The sequence below is a fragment of the Necator americanus genome, chromosome III, assembly GCF_031761385.1.
Source record: "Necator americanus strain Aroian chromosome III, whole genome shotgun sequence".
In the NCBI taxonomy this organism is placed as follows: domain Eukaryota; kingdom Metazoa; phylum Nematoda; class Chromadorea; order Rhabditida; family Ancylostomatidae; genus Necator; species Necator americanus.
Genome location: NC_087373.1, coordinates 35,818,585 through 35,833,746, shown reverse-complemented (window position 1 = coordinate 35,833,746; position 15,162 = coordinate 35,818,585). Strand labels below are relative to the sequence as shown.

General features: G+C 37.7%; 1 protein-coding gene across 1 annotated transcript; it reads left to right on the top strand.

Annotated features, from left to right (window-relative positions):
* Window positions 1–9,878: 9,878 nt before the first annotated feature.
* RB195_012035 (uncharacterized protein) lies at window positions 9,879–14,839 on the top strand (the record flags this gene model as incomplete). Its single annotated transcript, XM_013453346.2, has 7 exons — window positions 9,879–9,981; window positions 10,701–10,824; window positions 10,914–11,065; window positions 13,399–13,517; window positions 13,595–13,742; window positions 14,556–14,655; window positions 14,722–14,839. The coding sequence occupies 7 exons, from the start codon at window positions 9,879–9,881 to the stop codon at window positions 14,837–14,839; spliced, it is 864 nt and encodes a 287-aa protein (XP_013308800.1).
* Between the last annotated feature and the right edge of the window lie 323 nt (window positions 14,840–15,162).

Sequence of the window (15,162 nt, the reverse complement as noted above, 5' to 3'; positions counted from 1 at the left end):
TTAATTAGTCCTTACGATCCTCATGAAAACCGTTTAATTCCGACTCGACGAGTTTTTTTCTTTTTGCTATTTAATCGTAAAATGGAGCTAAATCCTCTAAAAATAGGTTAAGGATGGTGTATTTAACTTCTCTGCAATAATAATAATAATAATAATAATAATAATAATAATAATAATAATAATAATAATAATAATAATAATAATGACATTATGAATAATTCTGAAAATTTTAGGAAAAAAATTAATAATCGGTATTCTTCTACGATCTACCACTGGAACTGATCTACTCTTACTCTGGAATCTGAAAAATTTGTAATCTGGAAAATTTCGTTAAAAACGATCTCGTTCACGTGATTAATCGATTCGAGAAAAAAGTGGTTTCTCTCCGTTGTTACCTGCTCCTCCTCTTTTCCGGCTCAAGTGCCCGAAGTCGCCCAACGTCACATATTACCACTTATCTGTTAAGAGTTTCCAGCTCCGCTTCATCGTGTTCATTTCGTTTCCGGATTGCTCGGAGCTGAGACCAGATGAAAAAAATCCGCTCGTTTTTCCTAGCACGTATCTCTACCAGATTCTCATGTTTGCTAGTACTTTTACCGTATCCTCAGCCTAGAGCCAGGGAGGGAGAGAGACTGAGTGAGGGAGAAGTGGGAAAAAAACGCTCATTCCACTATAAATCCACTTGTCCCCGTTCTGCACTTGTGGTGAAGCGCGGAACGGGACAGGATGGGACCGCGCGAGGATGGAAGTGCCGGGAACAGCTGCAGCATGATCAGGTGACTCAGCCGCTCTCGGGATCCCTGGGTTCCTCCTCGGGGCTTTTCTACTCATTCGAATTTCAATTTTTCCCGCGTATGTGTTCGATTCAAACCCCGGGGCCGGCCAGGAATTTAGTCGACTGCTCGATTCGTGGATTTTTCCCCCATGTCTACACTAACCGTTGGTGGGAGGAGGGGGGGACATTCCCATTAACAAACGGGTCAACCGCTCTTGCTGCACATTGGGGTTTTTTCCTCCTCCTCCTCCTCCTCGGAAATTCGAAACCCTTGAACTACTTTGAACCTCGTCGTCGTCGTCGTCGTCGTCGCTGTTGTGTCCTTGTTTCAGTGGACATTTTACATAAAGTTCTTAACCGTTGTTGCACGAACGCAACGCATGTGTACACGTTCCTTCACCGTCTTTATTTGATCAACGTGATCGGTCAAATGCGTAAACGTCGTTAAGTTCTCATATTCGATTTGTTCCATTCGTCAAATTACTTGTTGTTTATCGCTAGTGTTGTTTACGTTGTTCATTTGAAGGTCGTACAAAATTGTAGTCAATGAGCTAGTGAGTCATCTACGCATGACCGTGTCACATGTGACCTCAGTGATTGAGGTGATTTTTGTTTTTTTTTTCGGTGTGTAGAGGCAAAAAATCCCTCATATCCAGTGGATTACGCGCGTCCCCTACACACAGAGTAGTGGAGATCGGTCGGTGGAGACACGAAATTTACGTCCGCTCCGACGTCCCGACGTCCCATCCCCAATGACCATTCCCATAGAATTCCAAGTGTTTTACGTACGTTCAAATCAAAACGATTTTTTTTTTGCCTTCCGTGGTGGATAATCGCTCAAATTTGACTACCATTCGTATAGCGCAATTAACGGAATCGCCGGCACCAATCTTTTCACCGATCATGCTACGATCACATGTGATCGTAAAAATTCTCATTGCTTTCTGTTTTCTATGCGTTCCATTGAATTTATCCGTTGATTTTAATGCATAAATAAAAATTAGTTGAATTGAATATAAATAATTATTTACACATATTTTTTATTATTTTTATTCATTATTTTTTTTCTGGAAACCCAAATGCGAATTTTTTTGCTCGGATGCAAATAGGTGGTTCAAGTATTTACTATTTATTTATTTATTTATTTATTTATTTACTTATTCGTTTGTTTATTTATTAAGTACATATTAGGCACTTGCTTATCGAAAATATTACAAGAAATCAATCAATAAAAAAAAGATGGAAGTTTATTATAGTAGTTATTATATTTTAATTATTCTACACTATTTCTTATAAATTATTTATTCTATATTATTGAATTATTGCGTATTTAATTTAGTTTTATTTATTTTATCCATATTTTTTGTTTTATCTGTATTTTAATTTTATTTATTGTTTATCCATTATTTATTGTATTGTATTATTTATATTTTTATTTATTTATTTTATTGCGTTATTGCACATTTGTGAAGATTTACACGAAGCACTCAATGGCAACTTTATCTGCCGCTTTGATCAACCGTGTACACATGCGAGAACTGGTCCTCGTCCGAACTCTGGAGTTTTGACTGGTTCAAATATGCAAGCACAACTGCTTCTAGCACGGACACAGTTAGCTCCTCTTGAGACCATCGATAAATTTGCAGTTGGTCTAAATGAAAGATTGCCCAACCACTGAGAAGAAGAACATTTTGGGGCTCATCTCTCGAGGAGTTTTCTCCTTTTCTTTTCTTTTTCTTTTCTTTTCGGTCTTCACTTCATCTCCAAACAACTCAGTTTCATGTCTTCGGGAAAAAATTCAAAACTTACAGTCGCAAGATTTAAATCTGAATAAAATTATTCGGTATGCAGGAGTATTTCGTGTTCTTAATTATGTATTTGTGAGAGCATCCAACTTTCCTTCCTAAGTCTGGATCGGTTTCGGAGTACAAGATTTTATTTATTGAACGATGCCACAATGTTACAACATGCCGTTGCATGCTTCCTCTCCATCTGCTCACATCAGTGGACTTCGCAGCGGTTCGCATCCATTCGTTTCTCCAAACTCCGATACAAACGAGTTTCTCCATTTTAGTTTTTGTCGACCAACTTGTCACTTCCGAATCCATGATCGCCATTCGGTCTTCATCATCCTTGTTTATCGGTTCTCTTTTGCAACACTGCACATTTTTTTGCCCGCGTCCTTTTTTCAATCGCCCTAACCCTGATATCTGGGAGTTTTGCAGTGTTTTCCAACCACTTACTCGTACGATCGTTTTGCTGAGATTTCAATCAGCAAAATACACATTTTTTACTGACTCAGGCGGGTAGAGGTCCGTTGTACACATACGGTTGATGGTTCGAAACCGCCCTAATGTAAACCAAGCCTTTCATCCCTCCGCTGTCGCTGTCGATAAATTGGTACCAGGCTTGTCTGGGAGGATAAAAGGACACTGACTTGATCATCGGCTGGCCCCCGCAAGTCATTGTATAAGCCAACACGCATTCCAAAACCTTAACGATTACGAATTCCAGTAAAATGCATTGCCGCATCCCGAGTGGATTGATACGGTAGTGACTTTATCGTTTTTATTCGTACGATACGATGCATGAGATGAGTTACACCAAGCATTCTTCTCACCATTCTTCTTCTTCGAATTCTTAGATGGCCCATCTTCACTGGACGTGCGGGCCCCAGCATCTCTTCCACTCGTTTCGTTCCCTCGCCGTTGTCATCCAAGATGTTCTCAAGTTTCGTGAGTGACGTTGACGAGGTTCGTGAATAGAATTCTCACCATTTGCCGTTCGGATATCTGTATCTGAGTACTAGATAAAAGGATAAAGTGCACGGCGACTCCCAAATCCCTATGGGGATACGCCTACGCGTTCGACTTCAACTCAGACTTCGTCTGAGGTTTATGAACGCGCGTGGAGCCTATACAATAACTTGTGGGACCCAGCTGATGTGTCAGGTCAGTGTTTTTATCCTCCCAGACAAGTCTGGTACCAATTTATCCGACCTCGACGGAGGGATGAAAGGCTTGGTGAGCACTAGGGCGGATTCGAACCTCCGATCGATCGTGCAGACAGCGGAACCTCTTACCGACTCCGCCGCTACACCGAAGCGAGTCCTCGATATCAGGGCGAAATCATAGATGGAACTGATCGCTGCTCTTTCTATCCTTTCTTTCTTCCTTCCTTCTTTTCGCCATGTCTTTATTTTATTTGTTTTTTATTTTGCGCCAAAAATGAAAAGATAACTACTCTCTCTTTTTATTAACTAATAGGATTTATACGTAATAGTTGAAGGAGAAAAGAAAAAACTCTTATCTCAGCGAAGAAGTCACCATTTCGGCGCCATACCCTCAAAATACGACCACGTGCAGTCACGTACACGTCGCCTGCGCGTTGAGACGTGAGACCGGGTAGAGCTGGCCGCTGATAACAGCAGTTAACGCCACTTTAACGCGCGTTGTGTGTGATGCGATCATGATGATGATGGGATTCTTTCCCCGGAAAAACTGTTCAGGATGGTGCGACCATCATGATGAACCTGTTTGTGTGTGTGTTGTTGTTGTCGTGTTGTTTCTTCGTTTCTAACGTAAACGACTAAAAAGAAACGTACGTGAGTGGGAAAAAGTTGGTCTCGACAAGAAAAGTGGAGACCTTGTCGTCGTGCGTAAATTCGAAGGCGCAATGCTCTTCTTTTTCCGATATGGAACGTTGTAACGCTAAATTTATGCCATTAGTGGATTGAATTTTGTTTTTTTTTTTCCTTTTTGACGGTTCTGGTATCCAGGAAATGTCCATTTGCGGCTTTTCTGCGGTACAACCTGCTCCATCACATCCTTTCCATTTTTTTTTGTTACATTTAAAGGACTCGCATTCCCCTTATCCTCCGAGAGTTCACGATTTGTTTATAATATCTTGTGTCTCGTGAAGTCCACATTGGAAACATGCTACCATTTCAAATCAAAACATACACACACACCTTAATTGTCTTATTAAAATTTTGTCTTCAACATCATCACTGCACATCTTCACATCTTTAAAGTCTACTTATTGTTCTCTGAAGGTTTCTGCTCTCTAAGAAAACAAATAAATAAAAAATAACAAATAAATAAATAATGACAAAACAGCTCATATTTCCGTAGATATATTCGTTCCTATCACAAACTATACACTTAGTATAAGTTTGAAGAGAACTTAACTAAGCTTGAAGAAAAGAAATGACGAACCTGCACAGGAGATTTCGCGCCGGGACCCCGCCGCGCACCAATCATGCAGCTGTAAACCGCGGAGGCGGGGCGCGTTGCAGATTCGCGCACAATGTTTCACTTCCGCATCATATGGCTTCACATCCACACGTTCGCAACTAGGTTTTGCATGCAATTCTTTGAATCGTGTAGATTACAATGATATCATCACGTTTAATATATAAAATCACAAATTTGGGCAAAGTTTTGTGCTTTTGACTAATTTTAATAATTCTAATTTTAACTTTTAATAATTTTAATATTTCTAATTTTAACTAATTTTAATTTTTGTACTAGATTTCTTTGGTGGATACAAACAAAAAAACTCTGTTATTGTCGGACGTAAAATACATTTCACCATAAAATAAATAAGTTAATTAATTAATTAATCAATAATAATAATAATAATAATAATAAATACTCTGCTGGTAGTTGTGCGTGAATTGAAGTAGCAAGTATGAGTTTCTTTCCCTTAACCTAATTTTCTACTGTTTACAAAAGATTTCTTCGGTTCTTCTTTTTCGATTCGATGCCTGAAAGTCTGGAAAAATACAATATCAATTCTTGGAAATTACTCTGGAAAAATAGGAAAAATCATTGCAATTCATATACCTGGCTGAACTGTCAGCTATGTATTCGTGGGCTTTAGGCGAATAAGACTTAACACCTCCGTTTTTTCCGTTTTTTCTCCCGTCATATTCTCCTTCTTTTTCCCCGGTGCTTAAAAGTTTCTCGATCCAGATCGGGCAGTCGTCAAGTCGTCATTTCTGTTCTATGGACGAGAGGAAGGATCGGGAAAAAAGTAATGGATTACATTTTGTGTTTGCGAACGCTTTGAGAGATGAAAAATGAGAGGAATGATGGAGTTTCTTTTGTTTTGCTCGTTTATTCGATCTCTTGAATAAACAGTTTTTTTTTCTCTCTCTCTCAGGAAAATTATAGCTGTTCTTTTCTTCATTGCTGGCTTCATACCTCTCATCGCCCTCTACGTTTTTCTTTCACTCATTCCTCTAACGTTGAACGTAATTAATCACATGCTGTTTGAGTGATGGTGTGTTCTGAGGATCTCATTCTCATCGCTGCTGCTGCTGGTTCCCGTACAGGAAGAAGAAATGATCGGTTGTTAACGACCGACGAATTAGTTGTAACATTAAAAATGTTCAATGTGAAACTAGTTCTGCTATTGCTTGAAGAATTCTTTCGGAAGAACACTGTTATAAGTAGCGCTAAACGATGGTTATTCGTAGGAATGTTGGGGAACTTTCGCAAAAACCACCGAGTGAAACCAGTGTTTTCTCATTTTTCAAGAGCAATTCTTGCAGCACTTTCTTTCTATCGTTTCAGATATATGAGTGTTATGATGATTGATTAATTGATTTATAACATTTCTACATATTCATTTTGATTCTACTATTAATTTCATTTTATTTTAACTCATTTTACTCATTTAATTTTTTAATGGAAGTAGATATTATTATTATTGTTTTATTATTATTATTATTATTATTATTATTACTTTTATTATTCTTATTATTTTATCCTTTTCCTAAGTTTACGCTGAAACATTTTGAGAAATTATAATTACGAGCAAAAATCGTATTTTTCTAAGAAATACTCGTTATTACTATTAATAGTAGTAGAAATATTAGTGTTGGTATTAGTATTAGTATTTTATAAATATTTTTTAATATATAATACTACTTTACTATTTTTTCATTTTATTTCGGATTTCAAAAAAGGCAGAATTTCCAGAGCATAGCAATAGAAAAAAATCTTCTATTTTCTACTGCTGTTTCTTTGTAATTTTTTATTTTTTTGGTAAACAACTAAATAATAAGTAATTTAATAAACAGAAAACAATAACAAAACAATAATACTAAACCCGGTAATTAAATACAAAAAACTGGACATTGATCCTGACAGCTAACGAGTCGACGAGGTGCTAAGAAAGAATAAGAAAACTTTTGCTCATTTCTACGCAAGAACAGCTGCCTAATTTGCGCTTAGCTAACTTATTTTTCCTTTTTTTTTCATTACCATTTATTTGTATTTTTCTTGTAAAGCAAAGTACGTAACCATTATTACGTTATTTCACTTCGTTATTAAAAAGTAAATATTATTATTTGACTTTTGGTAGCACGCCGTCACAGTCAACACCCCGTTCATTCCTCTGTTCGCTCCGCTCGGAACTGATAAGAATGTCTCTGCCACTGTCCTGTCCGTGTGTGCCACATGCACTCATCCAGCGCTCTCCCATCCGTCCTCCATCGGACAACATTCCTGCTTCTCACGTGATGAATCACTTCAACTGATAACCGTCGACAGTTGTTCATAATTACCTTAATATAACAACAAAAAAAGTGATATGCAACAAAAAAGTTACATACCGTTCGTTAGCTGCAAAGTTCTTCGCTCGACAAACAGCACCACGTTCTCTCCACAGCAGCTCTCCGCTGCGCCGCGCTCACGAGTTTTCTAACTCCCAAAGCTTTCTGATTTTCTCGTTTTTTTACCCTTATTTTTCGTTTTTAATAGTACCTTTATGGTTAACAGACTTAATATTAGTATTTAATTTAATTGAGGAAAATTGTGAAAATTTCTGCGCATCAAATCGAATCACCAGATCATTAATTCACTAAATTCTTAATTATTTCTTGTGGATGCAGAGCAATCAACAAGTTTTTAGCTCTTCTTAAGAAAAATACAAATAAATTATGGGGATTAGTTGCCTGATTACCGACGTTCGGGGGGGGGGGGGGGGCATTTTTGAAGAACATAGAACTTTTGTAGGATTCGTAACGTAACTGAGTACAATCCTGGGTACCAGATTTATTGTTAGTATTTAATTATACGCAACTTATATATATCACTTATTTAATTTAATTTCCCTTTAATTTAATTTATAAAAACGTAAACTATTAAGTTTTCTTTTTTCTCTCTTTTTCCTCCTTTCTTTTCTTTTCTTTTTCTTAAGCGTTCTGTATAATTTGTTCTATATCTTCCTACCAGATATGGATACCTGTTTAATTCAATTTTCTTTTAGCTTAAGTAATGTAAAATTAGGCTCTCTTTTTTCCTCCTTTTCTTCTTTTCTTTTCTTTTTTCTTAAACAATCTGTTTGCCTAGTTTTATATCCTCCTATCCGATAGAGATACGTATTTAATTTAATTTTCCTTTAAGGAAAATAATGTAAAAATAATGTTAAATAATGTAAAATTAAGTCTTCCTTTTTCCCGTTCTTTTCCTCCTTTCTTTTCTTTTCTTTTTCTTAAAGAATCTCTATACTTTGTTTTATGTGTTCCTACTTTATATAGAATCCATTATTGCCGACGTACCGTGACAACACAGATGTCAGTCTCAAAATGTTCAACTAATCCAGACGTGTTTCGCACTTTTTTCTTGCTTAGCACTCTCCTACTTGAATATCGTTGAGGAGTCTTTTCAAGAAATTATTCATTTTATTTTTATCCTATATTTTTTGAATTTTTTCTATATTTTTTTTCTATATTTTTTTTGAATTTTCAAATGCTTTTGATCGAGTGACCTAACGAGTTTCTAATAATTTAATAGAGTTTTCAGTTCTAATCTTTGTAAGTATCGTTATATATGTTATATTGAGCTATTTTACCTATCTAATTATTTGGGAAATGCCAAAAAAAGCACAAGCCTTATTATTTCATTATTCATTTCCTTTTTCGTTTCTTTTTTCTACCTTCTTTGGTTTCTCACCAACAGTTTTTTTTTTGAGAATTTTCTACAGCATATTTCACCTGAAGGAAATTAATTCATGCATTTAACTGTTTTTTTTTTCGTGCTCCTTTTAATTTTCGACTGGGTTCCTTTCATTATTTCTCGACGTTTTGACACGTCTTCCCATTCATCTCCGCATTCATTGCTATCCTCTTTTATTATTTTCTCTTTTTAACGCTACTTTCTTATCTAGCCCTTCTTCACTTTTTATTACTACCACTTTTTTCTCGATGGGTGTGTTTCGGTTTCCATAGATGGCGGATCTCAGGAATTTGTTGATTTGTTTCATTTCATCCCGTTCATCTATTCATTTCACCGTTTCTTTTTCGTTCACTCGTGATTCATCGATTCATTCTCTTTCATAAGTGAAAAATTCACGCAAAACAGAAATTTACTCATTATTTATTATTTACTTTTACTCTTCATTTATTTTTTTTCTTAATTACAGAAATTCCACTACCCCTTTAACAAATCACTGTCAATTTCCAAATATTCTACTTTTCTCTTTTTTTTTTAGAAAAAAACTTCTTTGTGTATCATTTGTGTTCGATCGTAGAGCTAATTTTTCACATTTCGTAGCTGAAACTGAAACAAGGAGGGAGAAAAAGTGGAAAAGTCTTCCGTTGCCTATCAAATCGAACTCTGATCCCATTCCCTCCTATGTATAGGTAGGCGGGCGGTGAGCGCAAATAGCTGTGATTTTATTCCTTGATATATGCATGTCGTTCGCAATTCACAACTTATGACGCAATAAATTAGCGTTGTCGTCGTATTCGAAGGAAACATTACTGGGATGTTTCGATTAAAACTTTCATCAACGCGTATGTAATTTCCACTAATTCCCTACGTATTCTACTGTCTGGGGCTGTCTGTGGACGAGTTTTCGCTAATTATAGTACTGCTGAATCCTGAGTATATATGTATGAGAATAACCTCATAAATCTGTACCTCCCCTCATTTCACTCAGTGTGTTTCCTTTCATTTCCCCTGGTGTCTCATTTTTTCGTTTCCTTTCACCACAGCTCGCACTTTTCGTTGATCACCGTGTTTTCGAGAAAAATGTATGGATTTTTCTTGGAATTCCTTCTTTTTTTCTCAGGCAACCCTGGAACATTGCGATGAATATTTTGCACTTTTCAAACGGTCGACGACAGTCTCATCGACAGAGTGTGCTTGATTTGGATAAATGTGCATTTGATTTGAGTTCTTCAACGCATAAAGGTGAATTTTTTTTAACCTAAATTAAAAATTAAAAAAATCAACTTTAAATTTAAAAGTAAAACATAAAGGAATTTTCGAATTGAATAAAGAATTAGAAACGCAAAATTTCATGTATGTTTCATTGTACAAATTTGGTAAACTTTGCACTACGGTTTGCGAAGTTTTCCTAGTCGAATCAGGCAAATTTTCGCAGGAAAAAATAATGGCTAATAATTACGACAAATTTTAAAAATATGCAATGTTGAGCTTATGGTAAATTGTAAATTTCGCTAATTGTCGTTCTCTGCTCAAAAAAAAAGTTTAACGGTTAGGATTACTAGTACTGCATTAGCCAGAAAAGCATTTCTTTCATTTTTATCCACTTTTTTTTTATTTCCCATATTATTTTTCCACTTATTTTCCTGTGAAAACTCTCAGCAACAGAAAAATGATGATAAAAATTCTAGCGGATGAAAAAATGGAATAACGAGCTTATAAGGGAAATTACGAGCTTTTTTCGTTGTAATTTTTTAATTCATTATTTTTACGGTAGAAAAAACATTAATACGGCTAAAAAAATGATTGATTCGACACTAAAAGCTTAAGAACAGACAGTAATTTTAATTGGGATCCCGAAAAACAAGAATTTTTCATTATCTCTACGTAGTACTAACAATAAAATTTTTTAAATTATAATTATTTGTTACTATAAAAATATAATATAGTAACTTTGTATTCAGAATCGGTCATTTCGCTTGATTCCTCTTTGGGAAGTTTACCGTCAAGTTCGTCGTTGGTTTCAAGCTATGAAATCACATCGTACAATTCACGATGTCTTCGTAATCTAAAAAGGAGCGGTATACGGTAAGAGGAAACACATTACTGTATGTATGTGCAGTTTCTACAGCACTGCAGATCAACAATTACAATCAATACGCCACGTGTTTTCGTAGAATCACTCCCGAAGATGTCTATCAGCTTCGACGTGAACTACAAGCTGATTACGCGGCACAACGTACCGTTGCCGAGCGTAAACGTTGCTTACGTGAAGCTTGCGCTACGTTGTTGGAGTTACGAAGCGAACTATTGGAGGAACCGAAACGAGGTGATTACTTGGATATGGCAAAAATTCAAAGTTTCATGAACAGGCTATCAATTAGCAATTCCGTAGTGATCTAGACCCATGACGACTCATGAGACATTATTACCTATTATATCACCTTCACCTTGATCACCTTGACTCCCGTTGGTCTTCGAACCGATCGAGCGGGCGCCAGTAATTCTTCCATTTGTCCCGATCGCGTGCCAGAGTAGCCCAGTGGTAGAAGACGAAGAGCATCATAATTTTCTTTGAAGGACTTCGTGAAGAAATCCGACCATCAGGTCGGCGGTCTTCCTGCAGTGCGCTTAATACCGCGGGGAACCCAGTCGCTCACGACTCTGGTCCAACGGTTGTCGTTGAAGCGCATCACGTGTCCGGCCCACCTTATTTTACTTTCCTTGGCAAACGCGGCGGCCTCTCTGATCTTCGATCGTTGACGTAGGAGAGAACTTCGAATCCCGTCCCTCACTTGCGTGAAACGGGATACTCCTAGCATCACTCTCTCAATTGCGCGTTCAATGACTAAATATTATATATGATATATATATATATATATAATATGATGTACGGTATATAATATTATTATATACCGTACATCATATTAGGTCTACCGGAAAGTTCTGTCCGTTTTGAAATGAAACAAAATACAATTTTTTAAATTCTGTCAATAAACTTTATTGAATAATATAACTGCCATTATTAAAAACGACCTGTTGCCAGCGTGAGGACAGTTTGTATATCTCATTCTCAAAAAATGTTTCATACTTTGATGCAAAAATCGAACCACTGCTTATTTGACATTCTAATTTTTTTTTTGCCCTTAAAAATTTTGTAACGACAAAAACAACTGATAGTCGGAGTAGGCTAAGCTCGGGGCATATGGTGGATGCGTCACAATTTCCCAGCCTAGTTCTGCAATCCTTTGACGAGTCCCCAATGCAGCATGTGGCCTGGTATTATCATAATGCAGTCATGATGATTATCACGAATCTTTTCACGATCACGATTTCGAAGGGTTGTACCTATACAGGGTTGTACATTAATGAGAAGAGGGTGATTCCGTCCATTTTTTCCTAATTGTCTTTAAAAACGGCCCGGAAAATTTGGCACGTGCACAAGGCAGGCGCGCTTCAATCGAACTCGTTGTAGAAAATAGCGCCCCGGAACGCTCGAAGCCGCATCTTCCGGGCCGTTTTTTACGGCAATTAGAAAGAAATATACGGAATCACCTTCCTCCTGATAACTTAAGGCCCCGTGTAGGCATAACCCACCTGGAACCCGCACCACCCCAGATTCGTGGGATGACGTCTTTAAATTATCCAGTTGCTGACAATACTTCTCCTAATTAAGATTTTCGTTCGGTTTTAAGATCTCATAATGTGTTGGTCCCCAAATGTCCCACCATATACACAACATTCTTTTATTCAGAATCAAATTTGCTCTAGACAGGTGGAAGGGCTAGGTTTTCCGGATTCACAACAAGCCCTTTTCCTTGCTATGTGTTCGTAGGTAATCCACTTCTCATCCCCAGTTATCATCCGGTTCCAGAAGGGCTCGATTTTGTTCCGAGCAAGCAGAGATGTGCACATGACGCCTCGATCATCCAAATTCTTCTGACTTAAAGGCAGCTAACCACGAATCTGAGGTGATGCGAATTTGAGGTGGAGCATCCGTATACGGGTTCGTAGGTTATGGAGACGGGGGTAGTTCCGCTCATCTCTCCCCGCATCACTGCAAACAGCCGCCTCCAGTATGCTGTTTTGTACGACGCCATCCACTGCAACGCTCCACCCTTTGCGCCGCCTCCGCCCTGCGATTCGTCGAAAATCAATTCGGACTGCCCCGATAGGCTGTAAGGGACGCTACGCGTGCAATGGTGGCGTGGTTTTTTTTTTGACACGTGAATAACATCTTCTTCAAAAACTATAACAACTTTCCATTCATTTCAACTCACAACTGAAAGCTCTCCCCTCGTAAAGAAATAAAAAGAAGACGTAGATCTTTGCTCGACTCTGTTCATGGATGAAATCCGTAGAGTTTGCACCGTCCTTGTATCCCGGTCCAATTCGTTCTTCGTCCGACATTATGGCCCTAGTTAAAGCGGTTTTTATTTGAGTATTTGAGTTTGCTGAGCTGAATTAAGCCTTTCTACGATCTCTGACGATAACGTGAATGACGACGAAACTTGTTGTAAGAGAAGCGGACAGAAGTTCCCGGTAGACCTAATATATTTTATTACTATATACTATTATTCTAATGCATTATATATGCTATATTATTGTTTATATTACTATTATCTATTGTTGCGACTAAACTGAACACGAAAAACTCTCCAGATGATGAATCGATGGCATTTTTCGTCTTCGAATATCAAGCATTCCTGTGCTGGATCTATACGACAATCCGATTCGCCGGTTTCACCAGCGAAATGGAACGACATTTTCGAGATATGAAGGTACGGCGGGGTACTGTAGTGGCACAGTTGTGCACTACGAACTCAGTTCATTTCCCATATTTCTCTGATATTTTCAGGAGAATCATCGTATTCTCCTATCGGCACTACCGCCACGTGGTGAACCGTTCTTACTGGCCGTACTGCGTTTCTCACAGATGTGTATCGAATATTCAGCAATGTGTGATGATGAAGCACTGCAATGGTGTCGACTTGCTTACGCTCGAAGTATGTTCAGACCAGATCCTTTTCTCTTTTTTTTTTCTTCTTTTCCTCTCTCTCTACACATAAATCTCTCTCGCTTGCACATCTTAGTTGCGTTTTTCTTTTCTACATACGAACAAGACCAGTTCTACAGCTGGAAAGATGACCTTTGCAGTGATTTAAAGGTATCACTCCACGAATCTGAGAAGGTATGGATTTCAGGTGAGGTATTCATATACGGCATAGTAGATTATGGAGTGGGAGTTATTCCGTCCATTTCTTGCTAATTGCCGTAAAAAACGGCCCGGAAGATACGGCTTCGAGCGTTCCGGCGCGCTACAACGAGTCTACAACGAGTTCGATTGGAGCGCGCCAGCCTTCCGCACGCGCGGCATCTTCCGGGCTGTTTTTTTTTACGGCAATTAGGAAGAAATGGACAGAATCACCCCCCTCTCCATAATCTACTATGCCGTATATAAAAAAATCCCTGAAATCCGTACCACCTCATATCGTGGGTGATGCCTTTAAGGAAATAATATTGAATAGCAGGTTTATGAAAAGAAGTCCTATATGGTTTCCTTTCCATCGTATTTAACCTACTAAAGGCAAATATGCTGGATACGGATTATGATGTTTCTGGATTGCAAAGATACTGTAACCACAAAAAAAATGCACCCCATCGGATAGAAATTTGAATAGGGCAGTACTCTTCGTTGTTGTTGTTGGATTATTCTTACATCGAGCTTCACTATGAATGATGAGGTCCTACCGAGAATCACTGTTCCATGATCGCTTCCTCGATTAGTGTGGTTCGGAGGATTAATTATTATACCTTAGACATATCGCGAAAGAAGTCTTCGTCTTCAAATACAATTCGCAGCACATCGTCATTGAGTTCTTCGTCCTCATCATCGGATGTCGACGAAATTCTTGCTAGGTGAGTTCGTTAGCCGAATACTAGCCGGTCCCTAATCCTTGATTTCCATAAATCTTCCCATTCCAGAAGAGACTCGGAACGAATCGCCAGTATGCTACAAGATTTACGCAATAATATCTCTGAAATTGAACTTGGAATGGCACTTAGTATTGGCGGTAGTACCGGAGAGAAACTTATTCATTAACAACAGTTTTTCGTATGTAAAATCACTTCTCTAAGGTGCTAGAGATTTTGTTTGTTTATGTACAGTTTTTAACCTAGTCTCTTAATTATTGCCCATATGTTTCGGGTTGAATATACTAATGATTGATTGTTTTTTAAAATGCATTTATTTGTTAAAGAACATATATTGTGACAGCATTAGCAACACAAACGCGATTAGTGTTCTAGGTCATCGATTACAGTACGACACTTAAAACAATACAAATGCATGGTTGTTTTCCCCATTGCATACAGGAAAAACATCAATAACAATGTGAAATTACTAAGAATAAAATGGCATTCACT